Genomic DNA, 19,199 nt, shown 5'->3' with positions numbered 1-19,199 from the left:
GATAGTTCAGTTATCTTTACCCTACTTTTGATATATCCTGCGATATTTGCAATTAAGTAAAATGATTAAAATAAAGAAGTTAAGGCTAGCATTATCTCAAAAACTGTTGTACCTTCTTAATATCCAGACCTCATTTTCGTATTCGGAAATGATGGTAAACTTGTTTAATTAATGTCATAACGTTTATACTAGGATATTAAAAACAAATCTCTAACAACATAATTTATTTAGTACTTTGTGACGCGCAAAGTTTAATTAAAATAATTTAATATAAAATAAACGTGTAGAAATAAAAATATACATTTAGATCTGACTTATTGTCTAGCGTTAACAATTTGTACGAATTCTGGCTTGAGTGAAGCACCGCCGACCAGGAATCCATCAATATCAGGTTGGCTTGCCAATTCCTTGCAGTTGGCGGCTGTGACTGAACCACCGTATTGAATTCTAATGGAAGAGGCCACATCAGAACTGATGGAGCTGCAAATGAATTCTCTAAGAGCCTTGTGCACTTCTTGTGCTTGGTCTGGAGTAGCCGTCTTTCCGGTGCCGATGGCCCAGACTGGTTCGTAAGCGATCACCACGTTGGACCTATGGAAAACGGAAAACATCTATGAGCATTGAACTATGAGTTAGACTTTAGTTCTGTTACCAGTCCTTAACTTTGTCAGCGATGGCTTTAGTTTGACGGTTGACGACCTCCATGGTCTTTCCGGCCTCGCGTTCCTGCAAAGTTTCGCCGATGCAAGCGATGACTTTCAGTCCGTTCTCCAAAGCGTGGGCGACCTTATCGGCTACCAACTCGTCGGATTCACCGAAAATGGCCCTGCGTTCGGAGTGGCCAAGGATGACCCATTCAACACCGATATCCTTGAGCATGGCTGGCGAAATTTCGCCGGTGAACGCGCCCTTCTCCACCTTGTAGCAGTTCTGGGCGGCCACTTGGACGTTGCATGGGGCCTTCTGTTTGACGAAGTCGAGGTAGATGGATGGCACACCGACGACAACTTCAGTTTGGTCGTTAAGAGGACCGGCGGTTAGGAATTTGAGGATTTCTTCAATGGAGCTCTTGCTGCCGTTCATCTTCCAGTTACCGCCGACGACGAATTTCCTGTTTCCGGCCATTTTGCACTGTAAAAGTGGATTGTTAATTTAATGATCTGCTTTAAGATTCGCTCCCGTAACTGTTGACCAGGTTGGTCGCCATAATCTTAACGGTTTTACGAGAGATCTAGAGACAAATAGTAACATTGTAATTTTATCTAGATTACCCCACAACTCGCCATGCTTTTTGACCCTTGGAATACTTGGGAGGAATTTGTCAATAAAATATAACTTGTCAAAGTTCTCTTGTCATAAATTAATTAAAGGAACAAACTTCAATACCAACGGAAATTTAATTAAAAATATAATAACTTCTTCAATTTCCATTTAAACATTATTGTACTTTTGGAGCCAATAAAAAGCAGTGAAACAATGAAAGAATAAAAATCAGAATAAATCATTTCTTAATTATAACTGTTTGTGGTAAATTGTCTTATACTATTTTTTAAACATTTCGTAACAATAAAACATAGCCACATATGTGCACATATGTACAAAGAATAATTTATTTTTATAAATAAATTCGTTTATATCTCGCTGTAAAAATAATGTTACATCAGAGAAAACTTAAAGTTTAGTTTATATGAACTTATTTGACTATCACTAATCATTATGATTCACTTCAATAAATTATATTAATACCTAAACTTTGTAGCACACGTTTATGTAGTATTAAATTAGTTTGATAGCACTTATTATCCAGTATTGGTAATATTTGTCTAATTAATTCGGCACAAAAAAGCAATATTTTTTTGCCAAATATACTGTTACACAAATTCTAAACAATGTTGCTATAGACTAAGACAGATTAATCAGTAACAATTAAATGATTCTTGACCTTTTTAACTCACCAAATATTATCTGGACTGGTTAAAACTCCCAAATAATCACTCCACACTCCAATATCAAACTGATCCGGCAAAGTGCGACTGGAATAACCTTTAGGAGGAGATAAGGTCATAAGGACACACCTCCTTTCACGAAAAATTACGAGAAACGCGCGATGAAACACGTAGCACCGTTCGAGCCGCGACGTTTAAATTATTATTGATCCGGGTGTTTACGAAATCTTTGTAGCTTTCGAAAGCTATGTGAATGTTACTAATATTTAGGAAAGACAATTTAATATTATGTGAGTAAATAGGTTTTTTATAAATTCAAAATTTTAATATACAAAAATGTATTTATTTTTGTAAACTTTTATTGAACATATTTTGTTTTTTCAACATTTCTTTGCTAAATATATTTGAAAATTTACTAAATTAAAGTATTAAGAATTTTTAACAATTTAAATCCTTCTAGTTGTTGTTGTCTTGTTTTTAAGATATAAAATTATATTTGCACTTGTTATACAGTTACATAGCTAAGAAAAAGTTTTCAGCGTCAATCAATAAAAAAATTTACGAAATATTTAAGCACCTCTTTAGTAATTTGTTTAAAAAACAAATATTAATGTGTATTTAATTTAATAATATTATGTACAAAATATTAAACGTATAAATAAAGTTTTAATTAATTTCTACTAATAAATGACGATTATGTATATTTGTCTTTCAATATACTGTTTTAATAAGTAAATTTTTTTTTAAAAAAAGATAATTTAGAATTATTTTATTTTATATTAAGTACTAGTATTTTTACAAAAAATTGAACATTTAAATATTAACCAACATTTAAATTAATTTGTACTAATAGATGATAATTGTTTGTGTTTTAAATTGTTTAATAAATAAAATTTATAAATAAATAAATAATTCTGACTTATTTTCATTAAATGAACTTAAATCAAGACAAATTATAACATATCTCCATATTAATTTTAAGTTAAATTAAAACAATTTAATAGAATTATTTTAATTATTAATAATTTAATAGAATAAGAAAACGTACTTTTAAAATCCGTAGTATATACAGTAGGGCACTAAGTACTACACTAATTAATCGCAAAAGTAACTCCACTAAACCGTACCGCACCACCGAATTAACTTAGGGGTGCAAACTAGCACCAGTAGTCGACCGATCGATACGCAGGTCGATAACAGACTGAATGGATTCATACTCTGCAACGACTCACCCCAGGCGGGCGGTTAATCACGGCTTGGTTTTATGTAATTACATGCGCATCGCGAATATTTTCAATTACAATACAATACAATAATTAGCTATACATATTGTTGTGGTTCTAAATAATTACACAATATTACACCTAATCTGTTAGGTTATTTAAATTTATAATATTATATAATTTGCGAATTTTTTTCTTATTATTTATTAAACATTTACGTATTAAAATAAATTAAAATAGATAAATCAAATATAAATAATTCAATTAAACTTAGTAAATGTTTTATTAATTAAAATATTTAAATGAGGTAATTAGAAGCCTTCTTAAAAAGGATCATAAATACAGAACAATTTCATTAATACATTCTAATAATATTAGCGTATTTTAACTAACATTTACATCGTTGTATTTTCATTTTATGATTATTATATATTGTCAATGTAGTAATATTTTATTATAAATACTCAAGAATATAAATTTATAACTTTTACTTTTAATTGTATTATTTATTGAATTATAAAAAAATACAATTCTTTGATGATTCTAATAATTTTAAGACTTAATTTTTATACTCTTTGTCACAGAGGCCTTAATGCCTGAAATTTCTCCACCATATCTGGATAATTCTTTCCTAGGTTCTCGTACCTAAAAACGAATCATATTATTTCTGGAATATGCTAAAAATATTTTCAACTCACAGCTCCCTTCCTTCTAATCACTGCTTTTCTGAATTTCTGCCTATTTTTGACTCTGGGATTTCTTAATTCCTTCTTCCTATGTGGTGTCAAACCTTTGTTCTTTTCCATCTGATAAGTTATAGCCCTTTTACCATTTTCTAAAATTGAAAATATTTATAAGTGGATGTTGATTATTGATGTTATTCAGTAGTACCTGTTTCCTCCTTTGATGCTTCATCTTCTTCAAGTGCATCATTTCCAACCTCCATGTCTTCATCACTATCAGAATTTTCTTCAGGTTGATCCAGTTTAAACTTTTTAGATGGCTGCTCGTCAGCAAATTGAACTGCCTTTTTCTTTTTGGCATTTTCATCTTTCTTAGTTTTGGTTTTAATTTCAGATAATTTTGATAACAAATTCAATGTTTTCTTTTCCTTCTTCTCATCTATTTCATCTTTTTCCTGTTATAAAAAAATACAATTAAAAAACATAAATAATAATTTTAAAATACATACAATTTCAAGGAGTAAAACTTCTATTTGTGGTTTAATTATTTCTTCATATGTGCTATCCAACTGCATTAAGAGCTGCCTGTATTGAAACAATCTTTTAACAATTGGGTGATTTTCCACAGGAACCCTTTTTGACTTTAGTAACAAATACATATTAATATTTGTGAAATAACTGCAAAGTTTAATTAAATTAAAATTTATAAATAAAAACTGTAAAAACTTACTTCAGTATCAATTCATAATGAGTTTGAACAAAATCAATAGCACCACAATTTGGAATTTTTCCTTGTCTGTATTGGTTTAAAACTGGTTGTAAAAAATCTTTTGCAATGACAAGTTTTACTTTAAAATCTTCTATAAGTCCAAACAACTCCGGTGATTCCTTTTCCAATAACTGCAACTTTTCCCTCTTTGACAACTTTGTAACATCAGTTTTGATAACTTCCTCAATGTGTTTTTTCTCCTCATCTGTTTTCTAAAAACAGAATCAATCAAATCAAATCAGGTTTATATATATGTAATATATTTACTTTTACAAACAAATCCAAAGCAAAATCGTCATCATCAAGTTGTTCAGCCAGTTGTTTTTGTAAATTTCTGGCCTCCTCTTCTTCCAACTCAGCCATCTGGGCATCCTTGCCATCAAAACCACCATAATCAGCATCCACATAATCAGTTGAGTAAAACTTCCTCCTATCTTTGCCCCAGGCCCTTTCGTTAGGCAAGTCATCTCCTTCATCTTGTCCCTCAACATCACTTAAGGCAATGTCACTTTGATCATCACTTTCTTCATCACCACCAACACCCAAAACTTCTTCCTGAAATCACACTTGTAATCTGGATCACTAATTTATAATTAATACTCACTTCACTGTCTGAATATTTCTGTTTTCGTGTGCGCACTTTTTTTAGCAACGACTTTTCTTTTTCGGTGTAGTCATCGTCGGAGTCTGACGGTTCGTAGTCGTCAGCGTCGTTAAACCTATAATCCAGCATTATATTACAAATGTTATTATAATTAATGGCAAATTTATTTTACTTTATGTTAGATGGCATGTTTTATGTTTGTTTATATTACAACGTGATGAAAGTTTTTTAGGTTAGATTGGTTTGAGGTTACTGTTAAGTAGGAATCTACCTCTGGGTAATATTATTAAAATAGATGTCGCTCGTGTATTATTACTTTAAAACTCTTTTTTTCCGTTTATATTAATAATTTTAATGTAACAAATTATAAGGGCAACTAATAAATAAAATCTATTTGCCAATTAAAAGTTTAATTTAAATGTAAGTGCTTCAGAAAATGAATTCACAATTAATTTAAAATATACCTGTCAAAACTTTTGACATCGTATAGCCAAGATATGAGCGTCAAAAAGCGTCTTATGGGCGTTTAGACAAAAATTAAAGAAAATAACGCATTTGTTATATTAAATAATGCACATAAATATGCTTTAGACTGCACCTGATTGACTGATAGTGATTTAGCGGCCCAAAATGGCGTTACCGGTTAACTATAAACAACCTTCGATGCAAATGTCGAGTCCCCAAACCACTAACCGTAAGTAAAACACGTAAATTGTTTCGGATAAACTATGTAAAGAGAGATCGCGGGTAGTATTAGTAGAATATTTCTGTTGTTAGAGAAGATTCGGCTTGTCGATCGCATGAGTATATCTATTAAAGATGCTAGTATTCAGTAATTTAGCATCATGTTCCAATTAAAGATTAAAAGCATGTTATATAGATTAAGTAAAGCCCTTAATACTATGATTTGCTTAGCTTTTAAAGGTCGTTTTAATGTTTTTAGTTTATGCGTAAAAAAGTAAATCATAGTATTCTATTCGTAGGATAGTGCTGATGATATGCTTTGTTTGTGTTTGTTGTTCAGATTTGCTGTCAGCAGGCGCTCCCATGACTTTCAACATATTGAAAGGTAACTGCAAATTTATGGTTTATATTAACAAACTCTTTTTTTATAATACTTTTGCTTTATTGTATAATTAGTTCAAGTTTAATAATATAGAAAAAGCTTAAGCAATAACCAAGTACATGCAATAATCAATAATCTATCAATATCTTATGCTGTTGTATTAATTTACTTATTCTTCAGTTTATCTTTATTGTGAACCTTCAATTTTATAATTAATAGGTAATATCTAAATTATATTTTTTTAAACACTGAGGTAAGCAAAATTTTAATTAATACTTAAGAGATGAGGTTTATGTTTATGTTGTTGAATGATTAGATAGAATATGAGGTAAGTGTAGGTTCACGTGTTTTAAACGGTCGAGTTTTGTGATCCTTTGCATGTTCTTGTTGGTTCTAATGAACACTACCATGTTAAATGTCCATTTGTTTTATAGAAAGGTTAAGAGCTTCTGGAGGATCAGGCTCTAGTTCAAATGTAAGTTTATAATCGATACACACTATTCAGTTTTAAATAGATCTACTTGCAGAAAGAGACCAATCCATTTACCAGTAGCCCAAGTGGTAATCCTGGTTTCATTCCACAGAAAATTGGCAAAAGCACAGCGGTAAGTCACGGCTAAAAGTTGCCCCAGTTGCAGGTTTAGTAATGGTCGTTTCGGTTACAGAAAAATGAGGCGAGAACGCCGAAACCGCCGAAAGCGCCGGAGAAACCGCTGATGCCGTACATGCGATACAGTAGGAAAGTTTGGGACACGGTTAAAAATCAGAATTCCGATTTGAAGCTATGGGAAATTGGCAAGATTATCGGGCAAATGTGGCGAGATTTACCTGAAGACGAAAAAACGGAGTTCGTTGAGGAATATGAATCAGAAAAGGTATAAAAAGTTTGTCTTAAGATACCAAATCGTTTAAAGAACAGTAAATCTTAAATTAAATAAATGTGAAATGTGGCTGATCATAGAAATAGCACACTTTAAAACTATGATTTTTTTTGCTTGAAACAGGACGTTTAAATTAGGTGTTTTATATTCTTTCAGATCGAATATGAAAAATCTCTGAAGACATACCACAATTCGCCGGCGTATCTTGCGTTTGTGGCTGCGAAAAATCGCGGTAAAGGTGGTAAGTATCGTGTTTCATCGCACTCATAATAATCACAATCATCGACTCGCACACACCCTCCTACCAAACCCTAACAAATTCGAGCGCTCATCTCTCACCCTGCATCCTCATAAAATACTAATTCTAGCTGTCCAAGGTGTCGATAATGAACCCCATGAGAGGAACACCGGTTCGTCGAAACAACAGGCGGCCGCCGACAGGAGAATTGAAATCCAACCGGCTGAGGACGAAGATGGTAATAAAACATCCACTGTGTATGTAAATTATATTTAATTAATACTTTTATTAACAGATCCAGATGATGGTTATTCGGTAAAGCACGTGGCATACGCCCGCTACTTGAGGAACCACCGACTCATCAACGAGATCTTCTCGGAGAGCGTAGTGCCGGACGTTAGATCCGTAGTGACCACCACTAGGATGCAAGTCTTGAAACGACAGGTCCAATCGTTGACCATGCATCAGAAAAAACTGGAGGCTGAATTGCAACAGATAGAGGAAAAATTCGAGGCGAAGAAACGCAAGTTCATTGAGAGCAGCGAGCTGTTCCAAGAGGAACTGAAGAAGGTTCGTACCTCAGATTCTGCTAGAATACTTAAATTTTATAATGATAATTTGTAGCATTGTAAGCCGGCCGTCGACGACGAGACGTTCCAGAAGATGGTCGAGAAGCAGTACGAAAATTTGACGAAGGAGAGGAACAAGACGAACGAGGAACACAAACCGAAGGAGAACGGCACCGCGGAACCGCAGAACGGCCCGGTTCAAGGCAACGGGCCCACCAACTCTGAGGTAAACAATAAATTTGAGACGAAAATGTGCAATTAATATAGTAGTTCTCTTATTATGAAATTAGGATTCTCAACTATGTATGTTAGTGGCACATGACTATGGTTTTTTTATTGCATGTAGCAAGTGAGAATATATGTAGATAAAATGTCTTTTTCACTCATAGAATTCCACATTTCTGTTTCAAAATCAGCCGGTACTTCAAAGCATCCAGGTAAACTACAACCCACACCTTGTCTTATGATTTCCCATTGTTTATTCTTAATATGGGAGATTCATTTAAGAGTAAATAATGTTTTATGAATATTATTTTTGATTTTATGAGTTTTACTTAATCAGTATATCAATTCTCATTTTTACATGCAAAAACTATTTTCCTTAGTCAATATACTTATTATTTTAAATATAATTTAAACATTAAAATCAACACTTGTTTGGAGCACTTCATATAAGTATATAAATATGTTTTTATATAACACACAATTTAGGTCTTGTTATATATGACTTAACATGTCAGAATCAATTATTGTTAAAAATATAATATATCTTGAAGCTACAAAATTTTCCACATACTGAAAATTATAAAAAATTTGTTCGTTATTTAGCCTATGGAACAGGATGGCGTAGACAAAACGGAATCGGCTCAACCAAAACCGCCACAGGCCAACGGCACGGCGGATGTGAAGCCACCAGAGACTGTTGCTCCCAAACCTGAGCAGCCCTACAATCAGCCACCTTACATGAATCAACAACCGCCCTACAACCATCCACCGCCGCAAGAACAGGGACCTCCTCCACCTGAACATTCACAAGTAAGAATCTTTGGCGACAATATAAAAATAATTGATGATTATGTGTGTTTTATGTGTTGTAATTCAATATATATGTTTAAGGGACCACCGCCGAATCAAATGTTGCCACCCCACGCTCCTCCCAGTGCTCAACAGCCTCCGGTAGTAGGACCTCCGGTTGTATCAATGCCACACGGCGCTCAATCGCCCCAACCACCGCCGATGAGTGGCCCCCCAGGACCTCCTCCGCAACAAGGACCACCACCGCCTGGTCCAACACACATGGCCGGTCCGCCACCACACGGCATCCCCCCAATGGGTGCCCACCATCAGGGGCCGCCACCGCAGAACATGATGCCGCCGGGTCAGATGCCTCAGTATCCCCAACAGTATCCACCTCAAGGTAACTATTATCCCTGTTCCCTTTAATGTTTTGACATTAAATGCTCTTTATTGTTTTATTAGGTAATGCACAGTCCGTGCCGCTGCCTCCGCGTCCTCCGCACCCTGGCTACGGCGGATACCCGCCACAACAGCCGCCGCCGCAGCAAGGCCCACCACCGCCACAAGGCTATCATCAGGGCTACCCGCCTCCCGGCCAGTACCCACCGCCACCTCACAACTATTATCCACAGCAACAGCCTCCTCCACCTCAAGGCTATCCCCAGTATCCTCCCCAGCAAGGGCCGCCACCTCATATGAACAGACATCCGTATCCGGCTGGCGGGCCGCCGGTCATGCCGCCAGACGGCGGTCCACCGATGCCGGAAGGACCGGGGGTTATGTACGGAGGTCCTCCTCCGGCGGAGGCGGAGAGGATAGATGACATTCAGGCCGCAGGCGAAGATGGAAAAGGTGATTGGACGTTATCAAATGAAAAAATTTCTATCTATTAAATGATTTATTTTCTTTTAATGAAAAATATAAGGTACAATATCTCAGAACTTAATTTTGGTGTTTTCTCTTTCAGATGCATCAGACTCAAACAAGATGGAAACCGACGAAAAGTAATTTTGTAGGTTTTATACTTACAATATGTTATGTTTCCGTGGTATTGGTAATTTTTATAAAAATGATTTTATTTAAATAAGTAATAAATAATAATTTTAAGGTTATTTGTCTTTTATTTTACCATATTGTACAATTATAGGTTTGTTTTTAAGGACAACTCCAAGCAACGACTTCAAAGCCATCTCTGCACTTGATTCATCTGAAAATAAATATTAAAAAAAACGTGTTTTCATTATAAACCTAAATTTTACTTACCAGAAAATTGAATAAATGCCTGTCCTTTCAGTTTTCCTTTTAAAAGTTGAATGGAAACTATATTATCAGTATTTGGTAAAAGGTTCCTCAAGTCAGTTTCATCACAGTTTTTATGTAAATTCTTTAAATATAATTTATTGGATTTTTCACCAGGATCATAATCATTAAATCTAGGAATATTTTTAATTTCATCAATAGATAATTGTTTAATCTCAGAGTTAGAATGACTACTCTGGGATATATCACTTTTTAGTTCAACTATTTTGCCATCCCTAATTGTGTATAATTTTTGAGGCTTACATGTACGTACTCCTTTTGATACAATTTGTATCTTTTCTTTGAAATTATCATCTGACTCAGTAACATCCCATTTTGAATTGTCTACAGGTTTCTTTGAGTTTTTGGTATCATCATTTGTGTTTTGTAACTCACCAGTTTCATTCATTGCTCTGGCCAAAGATCTAGCTTTTTTTCTAATTTTTTTGATATCAACAGGAGTAAATAGGTCAACATTGTCCATAAAGTTTTGCTCTAAGGTACAAATATTATCCATGGGATGTGGTAATTTAACTTTTTTCTCCTCATTTTTTAAAGCAAACTTTAACAATTTTGTTTCTGTACTGTCAGGTTTAACTGAAAGAGCTGCCTCATGATCCTGCCTCGGCAAATTACTATCACCACTGTAATGTGTGCAATCACCAGAAGTTTGTAATAGTTTGTTTACTCTCTGTATATTGTCAAGTAAAATATCTTCATTAATAGATTTGTATTTGCCTTTTACATATTCTAGGCCCTGATTCATATCCTGAAGTAATTCAATATCTTTTTCAGAAAGTCCCAACAATTTATATTTATCAATAACATCTAGTCTATGTGATTCCTTTTGAAAACATTGTGTGGTGTTTATACCACTTATTCGATTTGTAACTGGAATATATTCTACACTATTTACAAACTCTTTTGTCTCATTTAATTGCCTAAAAATAACAATCAATAAACATAATGTGCCAAAACAAGTGGCTTCAACTTACTCTTGTAATGTAGTACTTTTCTCAAGTTGTTTTTCACTTAATTTTTTTATTAATACATCTCCCTCCGATATTAACTTCTTTGTAGGGGGTTCAAGCTCTCTATCTCGTTTATTTAAAGAATGTCTTTTAGAATTAAAAATGTTGAACATGTTTACTAACTGTTATCAAAACAATGGCAACATAACCTCAATTTCAACTCCCAAATTAGGAAAACAATTCAATTTTTTAAGTTTGAGTTATACAAATAATATGACAAATAATTCAATAAAAATATTTAGAAAATATAAATTATAATAACTATTTATACCACAATGTAATTTTGGTTGCATAGGATTTTCTTATTAAAAGGTATATTCAAGAAAAATCAAGCAAATATTAAAAGAATATATTTACAACAGTTAAAATTATTCTTCTAAGTTCTGTATAACGTCTCTAGCTCGTTTTATAATATTAGCATCATCAATTTTCTCTTCTGACTCCTCCTCAGCATCATTATTTTCCTCTTCATTCTTCTTTGCTTCTTTTTTCTCAATAACACCCAAAGCTTCTTTAATTAAAACTTTTCTGATCTGTCCTTTAGAACCAGATAAATACTCTACAAGTGTGCCCCAAAACTGATCTGGCACTTTGGCAGTATCATACATGTTTTGTTGCAGCCAAATTTGTCTCAGTTTTTCAAACTTCCATTCAGTCCTGCTGTGTTTCCATTTTGATAAATAATTTAAAGACTTCTGTTGCATATCTAGTTCATGTTTTAGTTTTTTCTCCTTTAACAAATTTTCATGTTTCCTCCTTTTCATTGCTCTGATTGATTCAGGTTTTTCAATTGTGGTTTTACCATCAGTGTCCAGAATTTCTGCAAACAAGTAATAATGAATGTTAAATTGAAAAGTGGGGAAAATTAGCAATTACCTTCTTCATCTTCATCTTCACCTTCACCTTCATCAGTTTCATGTTTCTCCTCTGTTTTTTGTTTTTTCTGAGGCACTGCATCTACATTTGGGTTTTGCTTATTCTTTTTTCGTTTTGGAGGCTTCTTTTCCTGACTTGTGCTTTCACTCTGTTCTTTAATTGAAGAATTCACGTCTGTGCTAGCTCCGTCTTTTTGTTTATTTTTCTTTTGTCCCCTAGATTGTTGTCCTTTAACTGGCTTATTTCCATTTTTTTGCTTTGGTTTATTGTCCTTTTTATTTTCTACTTTCTGCTGATCCCCTAATAACTTTTCTGCATGCTCTTTCGTTACAGTTTCTTCGTCGAAAGAAATAGTTTTGATTTTCTTTGATTTTTTACTCTTCTTTTTGTTATTATTTTCTATTGAAACCATGTTGTTTACTACAACGTGAGGTTAACGCAATTTGTAGGTTAAGTCGGAAAAACTAGCCATAGAAAACCCACAGAACACCCAGAAAACTTACATGAGTACCAACCAGCAAAGTCAACAACAACAGTCAAGAATCTTAATAAAAGTAAGTTTGCACAACATAATCACAAAATTACAGAATCAGTTCAAATGTTTAAATCAACTAAAATTAATGGGATTAAAAACAAATGTACAAATTTTGGAACAGTCTTAAACGACTTAAGGATTGGATTCTTTGTTATCAAATTTATAAAGAAATTTTGTTCTGAACTGACACAAAGTTTTTAAAAATTTTTCTTGGAAAGATTTTTTCTAATCTATAATAATATTAATTTCTTACTATAATATGTACTTATGACATCCCTCAAGCGTTTGTTCAAGAATGATTTTTATCACATTTTTTAAATAAACGTAATATATACAAACATTGAATACTCCGCGACTCAAAATTCGAATTTTGTATTTGTTCGTGTAAAAGTTATAGAGAGAAAAATACATTTTAATGAGTGTTAGAGAAGGATAAAGATTACAACAAAGTTGTGTCGATCAAGTAAGCTGTGCATTTTTTTAATCTGAAGCCCAACTCGTGCCATTTAGTTCATTTTGAAAAATTTCGATAAGGTGTGCAGTGACAGTAATTAAGCTTGAAGTTACTATTGTAAGTATATATTATTTAAAAATATATAATTATGTATATATAAAAACTGCGTTATTTATAAAGAATTAAATTGAAATATGTAAGTAACTCTGAGTTTAAATACAAATGAATGCGATTAAAAATCAAATGTACTAATTATGGCACAAAGATTTTAATGTTGTTATCCTAAGTATATATTAACTAATTAATTATTATTAATTATTCGAAAATAAATGTTAAACAAGCTTCGAAAGTGGTGACTCTGTATTTTCTAGCTGTTCAATTGTATTTCCTTTGATTGAAAAATAGGAGTAGTTTTTAAATAAAAGTTCATTTTAATTCGATTATTTTATTTTTAATATACAAACATTTAGCATACAAATTATTATTACCATGAAGATAAAACAATTTGAAAATATTTAAGTACTAGTCTTATTTGTTTGTAATTTTCAAAGCCATTTAAGTAATATATTTAGTAGTAATTATACCACAATATGCAAAAATATATTTACAAACCTTGCTATTGGTCAATTTCGGTTTTAAACTGGTAAAACATATTACGTATTAACCTAAATAACAAGTTGAGCACTTTTAACTGGTATCTACCAAAACAGGACATTTTATAAAAAAAGATAGCAATTTTTATAAAATTCCCAGAAAGCAAACAAAATTCTTTCAAAAAATAAAACAAACTAAATATAAATTATAAAAAAATTGAGTACATTGTCATTAAGAATAAAATAGTCCTATTATATACATTATAAAAACGCCCTTGTAAAAATATCCTGCAGTAGAATTCCCTTAATTATTAATTATACCAGCTAAGTCTTTCAAATACTGATCAAGATATTTCTACATTGTTCCTAACTAAAGCCTACATGGTAAAATATCACATAATTAAGTAACTCAGAACACAATCAAGTATTCAATACAGTACAGTATCACAATCATGGGCATCCACTTAAAAATGACTCGAATTTGTTCAATTTATTACCGTCAAATTGATCGTTTGCAAAAATTGTGAATAAAGTAATTGTAATGTAACTAATTGGTGATGTGAACAAGCGTAAACATATTGGAAGCATGAGATTAACACGGTTTTTCTATAATTAACTTCGATTTGTAATAAATACATTTGTACTAAACACTGATTTGTCAAGCATGCACATAGAGGAGTTTCATGAATACATAGTTTACAACATCGAAAGTTTCATGCACCACAACATCCCCCATATATGTTAATAGAAAAAATGAAAAAAACAATGACGCAGTGAACAAACGGATGCCCACGGATCAAAGTTCAGTCTCCAAAGGAAGTCAGTAGTACGCCTGAGAAGACGACTGTTCATCGGCTGACGGATTGATAGCGAAGATCTCGTTGCTCGGCTTCGGAGACTGGTTATCTCTGGAAATGCTGGGTGTCATCTCGTTTGGTGACGGCGCACGGCTGTCCTCGTCCGAACTTGAGTGATTTGCCTACAAAAATTATAGCAAAGTTATAATTGGAATCATGTGCAACAAACAATTTTGGCTGTGTTCAATAATATGCATGTGTGAAGGATTCAAGGATTTGAAGAATTTATTGTTTTTTTCTCGTAAAGTTTTATTACTTTATCATTAATTAAAATTACCTCTATTAAAATATGGATCAAAAGTTAATATTTTTTTACTGAATTTTATTTTATATTTGTCTACTTTGAAGGTAATTATAATTTCTTTGATGCTTATTTAGCTTTATTATTATTTTAACATTTTTTAAATGTGGAAATAATTAATTAAGTTTGTGTTTGAAAATAATGAAAGGAAATTAAAGAGTAATTGGTATATATATATACACATAATTATATTGTAACTGTGTAAAATTTAAAAACATATTGAAGGTAAACTTTTATGTTTTATTATACAACATTAATTAACCTTTCATAAAATGACTAAAAATAGTAGCAAAAAAATTTTACTATAAAAGTGTAATAAATTATAGTTTTGACAAAAAAATTAATATACAGATGTTTCAAAAATAGATGGCCAAAATTTGGGAGCAGTTAGAATATATTCAATAATAAAAAATATAAGGAGGAAAAGGCTCAGTATCTACCCTAATATATTACATTTAATTGCATGCATATATTTTAGTATAATACATACCAAGTTTAAACATGATTGGACCAAAGATTAAGAAAATATAAGAAAAAAATAATTTCTGAAACTTAACTTTGAGGGGCTGTAATTTCTTCAGGGAAAGAAAAAACATATTTAAATTTTCTTTCATTATTGGTCATGTTGTGCTTCCCAATTTTGCCCACCTATTTTACAATATTTAGATTTAGATTCTTTAGATTCTTTAGATTTTTTAGATTCTTTAGATTCTTTAGATTCTTTAGATTCTTTAGATTCTTTTGATTCTTTTGATTCTTTAGATTCTTTAGATTCTTTAGATTCTTTAGATTCTTTAGATTCTTTAGATTCTTTAGATTATAATGATTATGAAAACAATAAATTATGTGTATTTAATATATAATTTGATAATCATTGCCATTTTTTATTAAAAAAATCTATTAAAATCTCCTTCAAAATGGTAACAGTACGTCAATGCCAGTATTAAGCCAATTTCTGTTAAAGTGGATTGGGCTTTAAACGAAATTTTATGTAATTCCACCGGATCAGACTCGCAGCAATCTGGAAAATACTAATTCCAATCGACCAATGTCACATAATTCCAATTAGGGCAATTACATCAGTCGGGACTATGCCAAATCTAACGCTTGCTAAAAAGTAATTATCGTGCACATTGAGTCTATAATTATCAATTCGTGTTACGGCCACAGCGACCAACAAACTAAAAGCTTACCTCTTGAATGTCTGCTATGGTGTTGATCTCTCCTATGGGATTGTTCTGGCTGAAGTTGAACGTTTGAGATTCCACTACTTGAATGATACTTTCTTGACTATCTGAACACTAATGGCACAAAAAACATAATTTACACCTTATTTATGTCCAGTTTACAATTACATTCATTCTAACTATGTACAATTGATTTATATTCATGCTAAGCGCCTTGGTCAACATTTTTGTTCTTCTAATATACTGCAACAGTAAATAGGTTTGTGCATACTACCTACGTGGAAAGTGATCAAGAAGAGCAAACAAGTTACGTCCAGGAACGATTGTTAATAATATACTACTAATTACAAAACATGCATTTAATAAATAAAATATAAAACTAAAGTCAAATAAATAAACGCAAGAACAAAATACCCAAAGAGGAAAACATGCGTGTAGAAAGTAAAAAAAAAATAACTTGACTGAATTACCTCCACCGATTAAGGTGCTAAATAAATAGGAACAAAAATACAGTATGGTGTATTATCACAGAAAGGGGGGTAAAATTAGTCTACTAGATGCTAGCGGTAGTTTTTAGGCTAGGTGGCTCAGTTATAAGTTGTCGCACTGACCACGAATCCGTAATGCTTCAGGATGTCCATCTTGCACATCGGACACGTACGGTGTTCCAGTAACCATGGATCAATGCACACTTTGTGGTACTCATGGCTGAAACGAAACAAAAAAATTGATTAAGGCTTTAGCTAAACTATTTTTCAGCAGTAACTTACCTACAAGGCAACAACCTGAGCACCTCACCCTGTTTGTACGCCTCGATACAAATCGGACAACATTCCAGGTCTCCCTGTAGTTCCTGCAAAGCAACGAATAAGTAAAAATCACACGCCAGAATCGTGTTCGTTTTAAAAATCCCATTAATTACGTCTGACCTTACAAAAACTTCCTTTTCCGCAATAAAATTAAAAATGTGTGTTACACAATTAAAACGACAATTAAGGATCGATTGTGTTGGGAAATTCTTATTGGAAAATGGTGGTTTTGAACAATGCTTAATAAAATGACATTCAATAACATACAAAGGAAATTTGCACGTCAAATATTACACATATTTAATTGGTTTATTAGCTGTAATAGTGTTTAGTCTAGGTCAGACAATTTAATTTTACTACATCAAGCTCGTTATAATTATATTTAATAATTATATGAAACCTTTTAAGGAGCAACTTTGTTAAGGAAGAGATCATTGTAGGCGATTTTAACGATTTTTGAATCGTGCACGGGTTCTCAATAACTAGCACGTCGACGTTAATTTGTGTCATGAGGTTCATTTACGTTCACGTTTAGTAAAATTAAGGACGTCAGAACGAAAACTAAAATGCAACGGAAATGGTTTTGAAATGTACTCAAGTTTAATAAATATGTATTACTTCTTATCTATAATAGTGTAAATTACCTTGTCGCCTGGTTTAATCATCCTTGTTGGGATCTTGCAGATGGCTTTTTTAGCTGCACTGTTCAGTCTTTTCTGAAAAAGTAATTGTAACATTGTCATTGTTCAATCCGTGTTACCATCAAAACTTGTGTCTGTCAGTTAATTCTTAATTGGCTTAAATCGATTATGACTGATCAATTATGGCAGCAAAACGTCTTCTTTTGGGATAAGGTTAATCAATATTGTTTATGGTTCGACACTTTAATAACTCTTAGACAATTCGTACTTACTGTGAAACGTTCCCTGGCGTGGGAATATCTAAACCTCTGGACGTAGTAGAAGATCAACCACGCAAGGGAAATAATTATGAGGATGATAAACGTGATTGATACAAAAAGCACCGAAGTCCTGAAAAGAATTAGATAAATATAATGGATTAGTTCATCTAATACCCTCAACTATGGATATATTTTATTCGAACTTAAAACCGGGACATTTAGTTTAATGACAGACACAATATTTTTAACAAGAATCGTTTTAGTGACAAATACGTCACTTGTCCCCCCCATACGAATTTATTTTGTATTATAAAAATATTAAAATTAATTTACATAAATATGTACTTACAATTGCTAATTAGTTGTGATAAACTCAAACAGTTGTTTGCTATTTTGGGAACTACAATAATGAATTCTTTGAGTCTTTAAATATTGAGGAATACAAAATAATTTTACCGTTCATGACGTACCCAAAATTAAACATTGAATTAGAAAATTAAGTCAAATATTAAGTTACTATTATATTGACAAGTATTCATGTTTTATGTTAAAAATGGTAATTTATTTAAGTTTACAGACTCAAATTAAAAGTAATTATATTTACAACATTTTTAAATTAGAAATAGTAAAAGTAAAACAGAATAACATTATATTAAAATGTAAAAGTAATTAGGAATGACGCAAATTTAAATTAATTGTATTTCTTTTGTTTTATTTTAATTATTGATTATATTATTATTATTATTGTACTTTTTTTATATAAATAAAATGAAAATCATGTAACCAATGTTTTAAATTTATTTGTTGCGTTTATTCATAGGTTTATTGAGAATTCATTGAATTTTCATCGGAATCGTTTACTACTTTCTACTCGATTACTCGATTTTATTATTGCTTTGTTTATTGGAAACAAATTTCATACTGAAATTTGTTAAAAAATTTAATATGTTTTATAAAAAACTGCAGCCAGTCTATAATTTTAATGAAAAAGCAATATTGGATTTATTATAATTATAAATAATAAAAAAATATAAAAATTAACTACTATAAAAAGTAGATTAATTACATTTATTTAGTCTTATATTAATTATTTATTAATTTATTTTTAATTATTATTGTGTATATTTTATAAAGGATGAAAGGAATATATTTTAAACAATTTTTTTTAAAATATTTGTTACAGTTTATATAAGTTTATGGCGATTCATTGAATTTTCACCGGAATCGTTTACTTTATGTTCACTCGATTGCTCGATTTTATTCTTGTTTGATTTATCGAAGTTTTATCATAAATTTTTTGAAAAGCTAGAAAAATTGTTAGTTAGTTATTACCAATAAATCTCATACTGAAGTTTGTTTA

General features: G+C 31.8%; 6 protein-coding genes across 14 annotated transcripts in view; 1 reads left to right on the top strand and 5 right to left on the bottom strand.

Annotated features, from left to right (window-relative positions):
- Positions 1-209: 209 nt before the first annotated feature.
- LOC109597957 (triosephosphate isomerase) lies at positions 210-2,043 on the bottom strand. Of its 3 annotated transcripts, none has more exons than XM_020013747.2 (3): positions 1,956-2,043; positions 653-1,131; positions 210-591 (listed from the first exon to the last, which is right to left on the bottom strand). In XM_020013747.2, exons 2-3 carry the CDS (start codon positions 1,123-1,125, stop codon positions 315-317), a joined length of 750 nt encoding a protein of 249 aa, XP_019869306.1. In that variant the 5' UTR covers positions 1,126-1,131; positions 1,956-2,043; the 3' UTR covers positions 210-314. The 3 variants fall into 3 exon arrangements, with proteins under 3 accessions (XP_019869306.1, XP_019869303.1, XP_019869304.1); XM_020013744.2 differs by lacking the exon at positions 1,956-2,043 and adding an exon at positions 1,186-1,311; XM_020013745.2 differs by lacking the exon at positions 1,956-2,043 and adding an exon at positions 1,272-1,301.
- Positions 2,044-3,642: 1,599 nt separating this feature from the next.
- On the bottom strand, positions 3,643-5,504 carry LOC109597952 (something about silencing protein 10). The gene is made up of 8 exons (XM_020013739.2): positions 5,398-5,504; positions 5,226-5,340; positions 4,889-5,176; positions 4,583-4,833; positions 4,362-4,530; positions 4,061-4,307; positions 3,868-4,004; positions 3,643-3,814 (listed from the first exon to the last, which is right to left on the bottom strand). Exons 1-8 carry the CDS (start codon positions 5,412-5,414, stop codon positions 3,722-3,724), a joined length of 1,317 nt encoding a protein of 438 aa, XP_019869298.1. The 5' UTR covers positions 5,415-5,504; the 3' UTR covers positions 3,643-3,721.
- Positions 5,505-5,611: 107 nt separating this feature from the next.
- Positions 5,612-10,108, top strand: LOC109597972 (uncharacterized). 6 transcript variants are annotated; one of them, XM_049970089.1, is made up of 13 exons: positions 5,612-5,919; positions 6,250-6,294; positions 6,726-6,766; positions 6,819-6,896; positions 6,957-7,166; positions 7,329-7,413; positions 7,550-7,648; positions 7,706-7,980; positions 8,035-8,205; positions 8,808-9,014; positions 9,096-9,396; positions 9,459-9,848; positions 9,964-10,108. In XM_049970089.1, the coding sequence occupies exons 1-13, from the start codon at positions 5,856-5,858 to the stop codon at positions 10,002-10,004; spliced, it is 2,007 nt and encodes a 668-aa protein (XP_049826046.1). In that variant the 5' UTR covers positions 5,612-5,855; the 3' UTR covers positions 10,005-10,108. The 6 variants fall into 6 exon arrangements, with proteins under 6 accessions (XP_049826046.1, XP_019869325.1, XP_019869324.1 ...); XM_020013766.2 differs by having other exon boundaries at positions 7,541-7,648; XM_020013765.2 differs by having other exon boundaries at positions 6,807-6,896.
- LOC109597932 (RNA-binding protein 41-like) lies at positions 10,098-11,518 on the bottom strand. The gene is made up of 3 exons (XM_049970090.1): positions 11,291-11,518; positions 10,260-11,236; positions 10,098-10,203 (listed from the first exon to the last, which is right to left on the bottom strand). Exons 1-3 carry the CDS (start codon positions 11,437-11,439, stop codon positions 10,106-10,108), a joined length of 1,224 nt encoding a protein of 407 aa, XP_049826047.1. The 5' UTR covers positions 11,440-11,518; the 3' UTR covers positions 10,098-10,105.
- A 143-nt stretch (positions 11,519-11,661) lies between these two features.
- On the bottom strand, positions 11,662-12,670 carry LOC109597954 (uncharacterized protein C7orf50 homolog). The gene is made up of 2 exons (XM_020013741.2): positions 12,203-12,670; positions 11,662-12,146 (listed from the first exon to the last, which is right to left on the bottom strand). The coding sequence occupies exons 1-2, from the start codon at positions 12,612-12,614 to the stop codon at positions 11,695-11,697; spliced, it is 864 nt and encodes a 287-aa protein (XP_019869300.2). The 5' UTR covers positions 12,615-12,670; the 3' UTR covers positions 11,662-11,694.
- A 960-nt stretch (positions 12,671-13,630) lies between these two features.
- The window catches only part of LOC109597964 (protein goliath), a 31,508-nt gene continuing 25,939 nt past the window's right edge, over positions 13,631-19,199 (bottom strand). For both annotated transcript variants that reach the window (XM_020013753.2, XM_020013754.2), the window contains exons 4-9: positions 17,852-17,969; positions 17,583-17,654; positions 16,900-16,982; positions 16,741-16,837; positions 16,136-16,243; positions 13,631-14,763 (exon numbers count right to left, since the gene is read on the bottom strand). In XM_020013753.2, the coding sequence (XP_019869312.2) occupies positions 14,605-14,763; positions 16,136-16,243; positions 16,741-16,837; positions 16,900-16,982; positions 17,583-17,654; positions 17,852-17,969 (637 nt within the window). In that variant the 3' untranslated portion in view covers positions 13,631-14,604. The remainder of the gene's footprint in view (positions 14,764-16,135; positions 16,244-16,740; positions 16,838-16,899; positions 16,983-17,582; positions 17,655-17,851; positions 17,970-19,199) is intronic.

The sequence above is a fragment of the Aethina tumida genome, chromosome 7 (genome assembly GCF_024364675.1).
Source record: "Aethina tumida isolate Nest 87 chromosome 7, icAetTumi1.1, whole genome shotgun sequence".
Taxonomy (NCBI): Eukaryota; Metazoa; Arthropoda; class Insecta; order Coleoptera; family Nitidulidae; genus Aethina; species Aethina tumida.
Note: the sequence above shows the minus strand (reverse complement) of the source record. Positions and strands in the feature narration are given on the sequence as shown.

Excerpts from the sequence above, each read along its gene's own strand:
- LOC109597957 (XM_020013744.2), bottom strand. The coding sequence starts at position 1,251 with ATGTTACTATTTGTCTCTAGATCTCTCGTAAAACCGTTAAGATTATGG. Across the intron at positions 1,132-1,185 it reads GGCGACCAACCTGGTCAACA|TGCAAAATGGCCGGAAACAG; the intron begins GTTACGGGAGCG and ends CCACTTTTACAG. Across the intron at positions 592-652 it reads GCTGACAAAGTTAAGGACTG|GTCCAACGTGGTGATCGCTT; the intron begins GTAACAGAACTA and ends CGTTTTCCATAG.
- LOC109597952 (XM_020013739.2), bottom strand. Across the intron at positions 4,834-4,888 it reads CTTTGGATTTGTTTGTAAAA|AAAACAGATGAGGAGAAAAA; the intron begins GTAAATATATTA and ends TTCTGTTTTTAG. Across the intron at positions 4,531-4,582 it reads CATTATGAATTGATACTGAA|TTATTTCACAAATATTAATA; the intron begins GTAAGTTTTTAC and ends TAAACTTTGCAG.
- LOC109597972 (XM_020013764.2), top strand. The coding sequence starts at position 5,856 with ATGGCGTTACCGGTTAACTATAAACAACCTTCGATGCAAATGTCGAGT. Across the intron at positions 7,414-7,540 it reads GAAAAATCGCGGTAAAGGTG|CTGTCCAAGGTGTCGATAAT; the intron begins GTAAGTATCGTG and ends TACTAATTCTAG. Across the intron at positions 9,849-9,963 it reads CGCAGGCGAAGATGGAAAAG|ATGCATCAGACTCAAACAAG; the intron begins GTGATTGGACGT and ends TTTCTCTTTCAG.
- LOC109597932 (XM_049970090.1), bottom strand. The coding sequence starts at position 11,439 with ATGTTCAACATTTTTAATTCTAAAAGACATTCTTTAAATAAACGAGAT. Across the intron at positions 11,237-11,290 it reads AAAAGTACTACATTACAAGA|GCAATTAAATGAGACAAAAG; the intron begins GTAAGTTGAAGC and ends TGTTATTTTTAG. Across the intron at positions 10,204-10,259 it reads GGCATTTATTCAATTTTCTG|ATGAATCAAGTGCAGAGATG; the intron begins GTAAGTAAAATT and ends ATTTATTTTCAG.
- LOC109597954 (XM_020013741.2), bottom strand. The coding sequence starts at position 12,614 with ATGGTTTCAATAGAAAATAATAACAAAAAGAAGAGTAAAAAATCAAAG. Across the intron at positions 12,147-12,202 it reads TGAAGATGAAGATGAAGAAG|AAATTCTGGACACTGATGGT; the intron begins GTAATTGCTAAT and ends ACTTGTTTGCAG.